The sequence below is a fragment of the Hippocampus guttulatus genome, chromosome 11, assembly GCF_054856545.1.
Source record: "Hippocampus guttulatus isolate MCC_2025c chromosome 11, RoL_Hgut_1.0, whole genome shotgun sequence".
Taxonomy (NCBI): domain Eukaryota; kingdom Metazoa; phylum Chordata; class Actinopteri; order Syngnathiformes; family Syngnathidae; genus Hippocampus; species Hippocampus guttulatus.
The window spans coordinates 19,395,294-19,407,744 of record NC_141271.1 but is presented as its reverse complement, the minus strand read 5'-3'; the positions used below and the strand labels follow the sequence as shown (position 1 = coordinate 19,407,744).

At 42.7% G+C, this 12,451-nt stretch overlaps 1 protein-coding gene across 1 annotated transcript; it reads right to left on the bottom strand.

The window, feature by feature from the left end:
• Window positions 1-231: 231 nt before the first annotated feature.
• Window positions 232-8,691, bottom strand: LOC147198533 (putative ribonuclease ZC3H12C). The gene is made up of 6 exons (XM_086123586.1): window positions 8,626-8,691; window positions 5,031-5,733; window positions 4,715-4,854; window positions 4,108-4,342; window positions 3,919-4,025; window positions 232-3,809 (listed from the first exon to the last, which is right to left on the bottom strand). The coding sequence occupies exons 2-6, from the start codon at window positions 5,654-5,656 to the stop codon at window positions 2,506-2,508; spliced, it is 2,412 nt and encodes an 803-aa protein (XP_085979712.1). The 5' UTR covers window positions 5,657-5,733; window positions 8,626-8,691; the 3' UTR covers window positions 232-2,505.
• Between the last annotated feature and the right edge of the window lie 3,760 nt (window positions 8,692-12,451).

Below are 12,451 nucleotides of genomic sequence, written 5' to 3'. Positions count from 1 at the left end.
CGGTCATGGGCCAAAATGCTATTGCTAGCAAGGTTAGCTGTGTGTTTTGAATGATTATACTCAATAGAGAGTTACATAATATGGCGATTTGTTAGCCACAAATGCATTACGTTAGCGTCCATCTTGATCTGTTTTGCGGGGTACAGTAGTAACTGGACAAGACTAAATGGTGTGAACACAACCATTTTGTTTTATTGCTCATTTTCAATATAACAAACAAAAACGATCAATATGCGACGGTAGGAAAGGTTTGCTTTTTGTGCTTTAGGGTATGTAAAGCTTCATTAGTGCCACCTAATGCGCACAACAGAAGCAAGAATAATGTCCCGTAGGCACATTTTAAAGCATTCAGGAAGTGATGGCGACAAATATTTGGTTCGTTTGGATGAAAACATTCAAATCCATTTTCTCCGATGTTTGACCCATCCTAAAGAAATCGGTTGGCAATCGAATAAAAATATTCACAGAACAAAGTCCAATTTTACATGAGAATGTTAACATTGTTATTTTGGCTTGATATTTTCTGTCTGATCTTGACACATGAATCAGGAATGAAACCTTTTGGTTTGTACAGATGAAAGCCGTTTTTTGTTGTTTTAAAGCGACAGCATCTGAATCAAAACTCATAATTTTGATGTTTCAACTGGAAGACAACCAAACAAATCATCTTTTATTTTTAACCACACCATGCCGTTGATGTTTCACAATGACAAGGTTGTTTCCATTATTCCAAGACATCACAGTTTTGGTTTTCATCTTGTCTATGATGTTTGTAACTCACTTGATAACACCTTTTTACTGAACTGTCTACTCCAGTCACCCACCTAAGCGTGACGCATAGGGAAAAAAAATCACTTCTTCTAAGGAGAACATCATCATGGAAAAATAAGTTATTGGGAATGCTGAGTGGAAAACGTAAAACATACCGGTAATCAAAGAGACAAATTTTGTGACAAATACACAGACTTTATATTTTCCGATTAAAAATGACCATATCGCCATTAGGATACAATTTGTATCAACATAGAAAGTCAGGAACATACGCCAACCAGGAATCTGTTTATCCACGTTTATGGCGGCAAATCTTTTTGAGAATGATTATAAACTCAGCACGACGACTAGAAGTGCGTTGAGGGAAAAAAAAAAAAAATTTAATACTGTCAAGAGCGTAAATCAAAGGTAAAGCTTAACTGGCAATCTTAATACCATAAAATGACAAATATTCATCCGAAATGGCTTGCCGATCCAATAGAATGCAGACGACTATGCCAAATTTGTCAAAAAGTGTCGTCAAGTGTGGCTTTTGATCAAAGTGTGTATATGGGGAAAAAAAGTCAAGTTTAGAATGAATAAATAAGCATTCAAGTTGCTAACTATTTTGGCTTTTCAGCAGCAGGAACTTTGCCGCGGCTCTAAAAATGTTTAAACTGTGATCCAGAACTATGAACATTGCTCAGGAATGACACATTTGCACCAGAGCAAGCAACTTCGGTCCGGAATGAGGAACCTTTGCCGCAGAAACTGTCGAAACTTAGTTGCCAAACAGAGACCATTTAGTACTTTGGAGGGGTGCAGGAAAGGGATTGGAACAGTCTCTTTATGGAAACTACCAAGACCCCAAATTTCCTAAGTTTTGTGATTGAAATACAAGTTAGGAAATCTCCTTCGAGGACCTCCCAAAACCACGTAATGGTTCATAAATGAACCCAAAGCTTTCGGTTAAATATACAGAATAAAGAATTCTGCAAAATGATGCTAGAAAATCAGTTGAGGACGTATATGAAGTATTGAGGGGAGGATTTTGTGTGTGTATGTGTGTGTGTTTTCTGCATGTGCTCTCTGAGTTTCACTTCCATTTTGGAGGAGTGGAGGGGAATTCACACTGATAAAAAAAAAAAAACACAGACGCACACACACAGTCAAGAGGTTAGCTGCGTTGTCTCTTGTAATACCCTGATATGACTGCCCAGAAAAAAAAACGCAAGAACCAAAAGTGCCCAAATCATAATAATAAGATAAATAACTTAAGATTTAAGGAATAAATAACATAAAAATGCACTGTTACCCTTAAAAGCCTGGACTCACAAACCCTATTATTAAAAATGTAAATAGCTTGACTTTACAATGTTACAAAACTCCAGAAGTTCCCATTTTAAGTGCTAGTATAGCATATTTAGGGATTTATATTTACTACTAGAAATAGCACTCATATGGCAGGTGTTTTTACTGTGTCCAAGAACTAGAAACTTTGCCCCAAAACTGGAACTGATGCCCCAGAACTCAAACTCTGCCACCGGTCAAGAAACTTTGACACAGAAATACAAATGTTGCCCCTTGACTAGAAACTGCCTGTGAACAAGAACTTCGCCCTAAAATTAGAGACTTTGTGGTCTGGCTGTTCACATATGCACAAACACTGCCATTTTGGTCAAGTACAGAGAATACTCTGAACCTCTGCAACTTTGGGAGCCCTTTGGATTTGGAGGTTTGGGGTTCCTAAGTTATTCAAGAACTATCCTGAGATTTCTCCAACAATATAGCAGCAGCCAGCTCCTGCGCATCAATCATGCTTGGGTTCCGGCTCATCACCACCCTCACCAAATCGGTCGGGAAAATGCCACAGAGGTTCACGAACACCCTCTCCCGCTGCTCCTGGTACTGAGCCATGGGGGAGGACTCCAACCGGAGCAGAGACTGCTGTCTCGTTTGGAGAGGGGACACAAGGGTCGTCTGTGGTGAGGGTGCGAGACCACCTGGTGACGAATGTCTGTTCATCCATGAGGAGGACCAGATTTTCTTTGAGGCTGTATCCTGGATGGGAAAGAGATCATAACAACGTCGAGGGGCCTGTTGGTACTGCTGGTTCCAGTTGATTTGCATTTGTTGTTTCTCAGGATGTTTCCGCCTGTCAGGAAATGGTGACGCTTGGTGATAGCCTCTTGAGTCCTGGAGTAGGTCCTCCTTCCAAAGGGAACTAGCCAGAACGGAGCACTGAGAAAAGGTGGATGTTTGGGATGGATGAAGAGTAGAACCCAAACATGCTCCTGGGTAGCTTCTCAAAAGTGGCAGATGAGTTGGTGCAATGTTAGTGGAGAGGGACTGGAAAGGACTTTCTTCCACATTGAAATCCAGTTGTTTAACTCCTGGTGTAGTGTGCTGGCTGAGACCAGGTGGAGTTCGGTTTATGGGTCTACTATACCGGTTGGAGCAATGGTGAGGATGATGATGATGGTGGTGGTGGTGGCACACCGCACTGCCATCCAAAATCAGGTCTGGGAAGAAGGACCCGGAGCTGCCTTGACTGCTACAGTCGGATGGTAGATGCCTAGCCCGGGGATCCGCCAGGTAGAAGCGCTCGGGACTCCCCGGAGTGGGAAGGCTCAGTAGGGGCAATGTCTTTACTTGGGAGTTGTAGCCCAAGCCCGCAGACTCAGATCGGTAACAACTTTGTCTCAGGACTTTGGAGCCGGGATAATCCCTTCCATCCGGATGTCCTGAGAAAGGCATCCTCCCTGGTATGGGATGCCCAAGGTCACTCCCACCACTTCCCGTGCCTCCTCCTACTTTGGACTGCACTCTGAGATGGTCCTCCGGGAGCTCGGTGAGGGACCTTGATGTTTTCTTTGGGGTTCCCTGGCCGAACTTGGACAATATTTGGTACCTGGCTGTCATTTCTTCCTTGTGGCCTTTGGATGCTGCAGAGGACATTTTGGCACTGGCCCGGAGCTCGTCAGCTACTGAGCGCTGAGGCTGAGTGCCCCGTTCTGGGTGGTAAAACTTGCACTTGTGACCGTAGGTGCACTTCTTACCTAAGGAAAAACCGAGGCAAAGAGTTTTGATGAAAAGGAGCTTCGACTTATCGGTTCAACCCCGTACTTTATCGAGCTAACATCAAGTAAAAACAGGAAAAGGTTCTACCGTAAGGACACGGCTGCTTCCTGTGTTCCGGAACGAGCGCTCGCTTCCTAAGGAAGTTCTCCAAGCTGGGTCCGTGGCGGCCGAGTGGGTCGTCTGGTGGCATGAATCTAATGACGGTAGATGGGAGATGATTAAAAATAGTCAGCCACCTCACTTTGGGGAATTGTAAGGGTACGAAAAAGCGTTTACTTGTCGTTGACAAAGGAGTACATCAGCAAGCGCTCGTCGATGAACCTCTTCCACTCTGGCTTCTCATTGGCGAGGTCGCGGTAATTGTCGTTGGAGACGATGACGCCATCCGACTCGTACGCCAGCTTGACGATGAAGCGGTCGTCGTAGCAGACCACCCGCCGTCCCTGCACACGGCGGGACGGCGTGAAAACCAGGATCTTGTGTTTCTCCAGTTGCCGCAGGACTTCCTGGTCTATGGAAAACCAAATCGCGTTTGTCATTTTGAGAAACTGAGTGGATGGTTGAGCAGCCTTTACCGAGAGCTCGCTTTCCATGCACGGCATGAAGATATGAACAAATATGAATGTGTATATGAACTATGATACGATGAACTCCAGATCTTATGTATTAGTACATACATCTAAAATCCATTTTAGTAGACCTGTACCCATGCCTCAGCTTCAAACTTTGTGTAGTACCCCATACAAAAGAAAAAGGTTGTCTATTGTGAGCCATCAAATTTTTGGGTGAAGAATGACATTTACGGTGTTACTAGTTAGGTCGAATTTGACTCACCCAATATGTAAGTGTTTCAACTCCAGTATGTGTCTGTTTGTGTGGTTACCTGTGATGAGAGCATCAGGACGGGATTGCTCCTTCCTCCAGGCGGGGACAAAAACCGTGATGTCACTGTGGCCTCGCTCCAAGAACCAATCAACCGCCAGCTGGATGCCTTGACAGGAGAACACCTCCTTGTTGCCATGACTGAAGGAGGGACATGGATGTCAATGACTTGCTTGACTCGACATAACAGGTTCCGATATGACCCCAGTCAAAGTCACATTGCGACTTCAGTCAAAGTGCAAAAGTTGCTATCGCAACTTTCGGCTAGTCTCATGAAGGGTCACTAAAAGGCGCGCTGGTTATAAAGAGAACCTCACCTCATGGCCACGTTACTTCCGTCCACGACGACAGGCCGAAGGTTGTCTTTGTCCTCCAGGAGTTTGGACGAACACAGTGAGCGGCATGAGTCCACCGAGGAGGAAGACGAGGAGTATATGGAAGTTGTTGAAGGAGACTGAGATTCTCCTGTACCTCTCGGTGGCTCCACCGGTTCCGCCTTGGTTCCCAGTTTGACCAGTTCCCCTAGGATGTCGTTGATAAGTGCGGCTGGGCCCAGTTTCTTTAGCACCAATAACACCAGTTCTTCTGAGTAGCCCAGCTTCAGAGCGAAGTCAATTTTGGCACGGCAGTCACTGGTGGTCTGTGGGTTCTCCGTCCGGTCTGGCCTAGTTGGGGAGTCCCGGATTTCCACCTGGGTACAAGTATTGTGGTGGCGCTCATCCTCACTTTCTCCGCTATCCTCGGAGAAGAAGCTACTGAAACTAGCGCTGCTGCTATCCAAGCTATTGGTGCTGTCGCTAAGGCCAGAGCCTCCAGAACCTGACGCCGCCGTGGATAAAACCTTCCCGCCATCCTTGGGGCCATCCACGTGGAGGTAGTCCAGAGCCAGCCCTGGGCTGAGGATGTGGCCTGTTCCATTTTCCTCATGGTCCCTCAGGCCCATGAAGCCGCCTCATGCATCCAGACCTGGGCGTTGGCGAGCAGACTCGATTAAGGGGGGACCTTTTCCTAAAGGCTTACCTTTAAAAAAAAAAAAAGGGGGTGATATGGTTAATTCAGGTGCAACTTGCTATCGTGGTAGGAAGTAATAAATTGCTGGCATTGGGAAAACTACCATCACTTTTCAGGAAGCCAAAAAAACACCACTTAACACCGTAGCCCAAGATCATAGCCACAGTTTAAACCCCGAGTTTGAAACACTAAACCTAGTTGAAAACCCTAATTTAAAATCCTCGTTCCGAACTGGGGTTTTGAACTAAGGTTAGGCTTTCAAACTCAGGTTTTAAACTAGGGTTAGGTTTTCAAACTAGGGTTTGGATTTCTAACTAGGGTTTTGAACGAGGGTTTTGATTTCAAACTAGGGTTTGGATTTCTAACTAGGGTTTTGAACTAGGGTTAGCGTTTCAAACTAGGATTAGGGTTTCAAACTAGGGTTAGGGTTTTCAACTAGGGTTAGGGCTTTAAACTAGGGTTAGGGTTTTGAACGAGGGTTTTATTTTCAAACTAGGGTTAGGGTTTCAAACTCGGGTCTTAAACTAGGGTTGGGGTTTCAAACTTGGGTTAGGGTTTTCAACTAGGGTTAGGGCTTTAAACTAGGGTTAGGGTTTTGAACGAGGGTTTTATTTTCAAACTAGGGTTAGGGTTTCAAACTCGGGTCTTAAACTAGGGTTGGGGTTTCAAACTAGGGTTAGGGTTTTCAACAAGGGTTAGGGTTCCATGATGGTTTGTGTCTGACGTGGGTGGTGGGGGGAATTCTAAGTGTGTCTGGCTCGCACCTTTTGAGCAAAGCAGCTGCCAGCCAATCTGTCCTTCTGTGACACAGAGTATTGTTTTGGGCCATCCACACAGACGGTGATTTTTTTTTTTTAACCTCCCCCACTGTCTCTCACTCTCACACATGCTCGCACGTACACACACAAACACACACCCACACACAGCTGCCAAACGGAAATAAACACAGCGCAAGCACGGCAACTTAACCATGTTCATATATGAAGAGGTTTGTTAGCTTTTGTGTTTTCCATAACTTTTAATAGCTTCATTCCCAAAGGTAAATTGCTCATTTGGTCTAGCATTTTTTAAATGAGATGATGGCAATTAAGATTCTTGTTTTTTGGTGGGAATTGATGATGTTCCATTCTAAGGTTGACTTTCAACATTTCTGAGACACAGTAGTCAGTGGTTAGGTTGATCTTAAAACTTTTTTTAAAAACTCCATTCCATTTGTTTAGTACAATTCTGTCATATTTAACTTTTAAGTATGTGCAATACGTTTTTGTTGAAACTCCTATTGAAGGACAAATGTTTATTTTCTTCCTTGCTTTAAATGCTATATTGAATTGATGGATGGAGAGGAAATCGAGGTGGTCGACAGTAATGGATGGACTGGTAGAAAAGGGTAGATTGAAATAGATGCCGCTGGCCAGATGATAGATTAGATCTTTGACATATGATGTGGTATGCTTTGGATCATGAGTTATTCATTTCCATGGATAGATGGAAAGACAGTCAAAATGTTGCAACAGTGCTGAATGTTCCTGTGGCGGTAATTTTTATAGCATGCGGTTCGGTGCATTTGTTAAGTACGGTTCACTTGTATTTAACTTTTAAATCCAATCCATTTAACCCTTGCGAACGGCTCAATTTAGTTGAAAGAAATTAGAAAGCATTATCTTGTTGTTTAAACAATTCTACATCAAATTGAAAAATACTACGAAGATGAACCATTCCAAATACCGTACGTGTTGTATGACTCAATCAATATGATACTTAAAAAGCAAAGTAATGTTAAAAAACTAATTACTCTTGTATTTTTCAAATAAATAATTTCACATGCAATGCTTTGCCTCAAATAATCAGTAGAATAATGTGATGATATAAATGTTTAATGAGTTAGATTCTACATAAAAATACAAAACACTCCTCCAATGAACAATTGGGAGTAGTTGAGCATTTTGTTGTTACAAAAACCGTTGTTTGTGATTTCTACGCAGTCAACCCACAAAATAACTCATCTGCTGGGATCTGCTGAGTAATATCTAATCCAAAGAGGCTGGGGGGGTGGGGGGGGGGGGGGTTGCACCTCATGCCTCCACAGAGAGCAGATGCCCCCTCCACGACCGACCTCCCCTGGGGGTCGCCCCCTCTTTACCCCCCTCCTCCCCTGAGGCCTGGAAAAGCCTCCACACGGCGCTCGGGCGCCTGCTGGGCGGCTGCCAGGGACCGGCTGGAGGTGGCGGGCGGGGGAGACGCTTGCTGTGCTATGATAGTACAAAGGCGCTACAAAGTGGGGGAGGGGGCAACAGATGCCTACTGAGGACACACTTTGTAAGTATCCGGCAAACGGTGCCCCCCGCCACCCACCCCCCAGCAACTGAGAGATACTTGTCACCGCATGTGCACTCACCTTCACCTCTGATGTGAGTAGTGCGAGCTGTTCCTAATATTCTGACCTGCGTATGTCATAACGAGACACGTCAAAATTCGCATGACACCATTCCACTGCTGTCATCCACTTTTTGAAAGTGATGTTAATATTTCTGACCATTTGTAAACCAGCTTTAAGTTGATGAGTGTAAATAATTTTATTTTGATTTACTTTATGTTCAACTGTTAGATGACAAAAACAAAAGTGGAATGTATCTGTCATACTTGTAAAATAGTCCCTTACACATTTTTAAAATTTGGACTCCAGGTACATTGTGCAAAGTTAAAATGATTTCATATAAAATGTGAGCAAATACTCTTCCAAAGGCCAATTCTTGTTGACGGGACTTTTGCCATATGCGGTTCATTTCGCCGCCCAAATTCCCCTTTAAACTATTCAAAAAATGGATTTTCCTTATTTCCTTTTTTAATAGACTTACTGTAATCGTAATCTGACTGTCAAATATATTTATTTACAAGACTTACCTCACAGGAGGACCTCCTAAAACCTTGTTCTCAGTTTTTGGGGAAGTGGAATTTCCCACCAGCGTGTCTTGGAGCCAGCAGAGGTATATGCTGTCACCCCCCCAAAATAGTCACAATGCCTCCCCCGCCCCCCAAAAAATCACAAGGTCCGCTGGAGAGCGAGTCGGAACTTCCTTCCTTTGCAGCGGACCACCTTCTAGTGAGACGTGTCCCCTCCACTCGATGAACCACCTCCACCAAAGCTCCCTCCCTCCCGTTAACACACACAATGGTGAGGGGGGGGGGCACAAAAGAGGGTCTTCAAGGGGCAGCTGCATGCACACGGATACACACAGACACTCAATTAGCAGATTGATTTTTCAAAATTACAATTAAAAATACCCAGGCCCATTTTAAACATTTTCACATCGGGGTGTGCTCACTTTTGTTGCCAGAGGTTTCCACTGTCATGGCTGCCGCTGAGTTATTTTGAGGGCAACAGGAAATTGACACTGCTGGCCACCGGCTACAATGGCACACGACGCACTTTGGACATGATCTATTCCTGGGTCAAGCTGTGGCCATGCTGAAAAAGTACCGTCAAATTTTGAAGTCACATTTGAATGTTCGAAGATGTTATGAAAGTGGCAGAAGAAGTTAACGGTGGAAAGCAAAGCCAACCACAGAAATTCCACACAGGAAGGCCGGGCCGGGAATCGAACCGCATGCTTCTGCACCGTGCTAGCCACATATATGCATACATATATACTGTACATACGCACATTCTCACTCTCTTTCTCTCGCTCTCTCTCTCTTTATATATACTATATATACATACATATATCTCTATATCTCTCTCTCTCTCTCTATATATATATATATATTATATATATATAAAGCAGTGCAGTTGTTTGTTTTTGTTTGCTTGAGCCATCCCGTACTGAGCAGCCAGGACAGGGAGACTTTTTTTCCCCTGAAAAATCTCAGCCTGTAGTCTACACAGAGGGAAAGAAATTGGACATTGCGCGCGCATAAACACGCTTGCATATGCACATACACACAGGCACCCCCGCCTCAGAGCAGAGTGACTCTTTAATTGGGGCTCAGCTGACAGGTTGTCTCCTCAGGGAGCGTGCGTGCACGTTTGCTGACCATCTGCTTGCCGAACAGGTGTCCCGCTTGCCGTAACCTTCTCCGAGGCGCCACAAAATGGTCACTGTTTGCAAATTTTAAGTCGCTTTAAAAACACTGCAAGACCTTTTCGGCTTAGTATGACAAAGCGCAACTGCGTTTTTGGTCTGACTGCTACCTCATTGGAAGCATGAATACAAGACAGACGGGTGAAGTTGGCAATGGGAAGCATTTCAAGTTTTGTCATTGCACGCTGAGGCAAATTTTGACGACTCATCAGACTGAGCACAAAAGTCTCAAAGTGAAGCTCAGGTATGTTTCTGAAGAGCACATCCACTCGAGGCCCATTTTGGTCCGTTTCAGGACGTCTTGTCATTGTGGAGAAATTCAGCCTTTCATTTAGCAACATGTCTATCCTGAGTAGACCCCAAAAAAGTCTCACAAAGCCATCCCTGAAAAGACAGATGGAAGATCACTTCAAATTTCAAAGAATCTTAGCTTGTGTGAAATCATGGATGGATGGATGGATGGTATAGTAAGGCGTTTTTAGCCGAAAAAAAACAACCATGTATATTAAGGCGTTTTTAGCCGAAAAAAAACGACCAAGTATAGGAAGGCGGTTTTAGCCAAGAAAACCCCCAACCATGTACAGTATATTCAGGCGTTTTTAGCCGAAAAAAACGCCTTACTATACTATGTCGTTTTTTCGGCTTAAAAACCCCCTACTATACATAGTCGATTTTTTCGGCTTAAAAACGCCTTACTATACTATGTCGTTTTTTTTTTCGGCCTAAAAACGCCTTACTATACTATGTCGTTTTTTTCGCCCTTAAAACGCCTTACTATACTATGTCGTTTTTTTCGGCTTAAAAACGCCTTACTATACTATGTCGTTTTTTTTTTCGGCCTAAAAACGCCTTACTATACTATGTCGTTTTTTTCGGCCTAAAAACGCCTTACTATACTATGTCGTTTTTTTCGGCTTAAAAACGCCTTACTATACTATGTCGTTTTTTTCGGCCTAAAAACGCCTTACTATACTTAATCGATTTTTTCGGCTTAAAAACGCCTTACTATATACTATGTCGTTTTTTTCGGCCTAAAAACGCCTTACTATTCTATGTCGTTTTTTCGGGCTAAAAACGCCTTACTATACTATGTTGTTTTCTTCGGCCTAAAAACGTCTTACTATACTATGTCGTTTTTTTCGGCCTAAAAACGCCTTACTATACTATGTGTTTTTTTTCGGCCTAAAAACGCCTTACTATACAATGTCGTTTTTTTCGGGCTAAAAACGCCTTACTATACTATGTCGTTTTTTTCGGCTTAAAAACGCCTTACTATACTATGTCGTTTTTTTCAGCCTAGAAACACCTTACTATGCTATGTCGTTTTTTTCGGCCTAAAAACGCCTTACTATACAATGTCGTTTTTTTCGGGCTAAAAAGCTATGTCGTTTTTTTCGGCCTAAAAACGCCTTACTATACTATGTCGTTTTTTTCGGCCTAAAAACGCCTTACTATACTTAATCGATTTTTTCGGTTTAAAAACGCCTTACTATATACTATGTCGTTTTTTTCGGCCCAAAAACGCCTTACTATACTATGTCGTTTTTTCGGGCTAAAAACGCCTTACTATACTGTCGTTTTTTTCGGCTTAAAAACGCCTTACTATACTATGTCGTTTTTTTCGGCCTAAAAACGCCTTACTATTCTATGTCGTTTTTTCGGGCTAAAAACGCCTTACTATACTATGTTGTTTTCTTCGGCCTAAAAACGTCTTACTATACTATGTCGTTTTTTTCGGCCTAAAAACGCCTTACTATACTATGTGTTTTTTTTCGGCCTAAAAACGCCTTACTATACAATGTCGTTTTTTTCGGGCTAAAAAGCTATGTCGTTTTTTTCGGCCTAAAAACGCCTTACTATACTATGTCGTTTTTTTCGGCCTAAAAACGCCTTACTATACTTAATCGATTTTTTCGGCTTAAAAACGCCTTACTATATACTATGTCGTTTTTTTCGGCCTAAAAACGCCTTACTATACTATGTCGTTTTTTCGGGCTAAAAACGGCTTACTATACTATGTTGTTTTCTTCGGCCTAAAAACGTCTTACTATACTATGTCGTTTTTTTCGGCTTAAAAACGCCTTACTATACATAATCGTTTTTTTCGGCCTAAAAACGCCTTACTATATACTTAATCGATTTTTTCGGCTTAAAAACGCCTTACTATATACTATGTCGTTTTTTTCGGCTTAAAAACGCCTTACTATACTATGTTGTTTTTTCGGGCTAAAAACGCCTTACTATACTGTCGTTTTTTTCGGCTTAAAAACGCCTTACTATACTATGTCGTTTTTTTTCGGCCTAAAAACGCCTTACTATATAATGTCGTTTTTTTTAGCTAAAAACGCCTTACTATACTATGTCGTTTTTTTCAGCTTAAAAACACCTTACTATATACTATGTCGTTTTTTTCGGCTCAAAAACGCCTTACTATACTGTGGTTTTTTTCGGCCTAAAAACGCCTTACTGTTGAGTGAACGCTGGCGCGTTTTGGCTGCCGCTGCTCAACCCGTATTGTTTTGTGTTTTTTGTTATTGTAAAGTGTCCTTGGGTGTCTTGAAAGGCGCTTATAAATAAAATGTATTATTATTATTATTATTATTACTATACTGTCGTTTTTTTCGGGCTAAAAACGCCTTACTATACAA

Bases quoted from the DNA above. Each gene is read 5' to 3' on its own strand.
- LOC147198533 (XM_086123586.1), bottom strand. From the start codon at position 5,656: ATGGGCCTGAGGGACCATGAGGAAAATGGAACAGGCCACATCCTCAGC. The intron at 4,026-4,107 runs GTAAACGCTTTT...TACCGTCATTAG, and splicing joins TACTCCTTTGTCAACGACAA to ATTCATGCCACCAGACGACC. The intron at 3,810-3,918 runs GTAGAACCTTTT...GTTTTTCCTTAG, and splicing joins GAAGCAGCCGTGTCCTTACG to GTAAGAAGTGCACCTACGGT.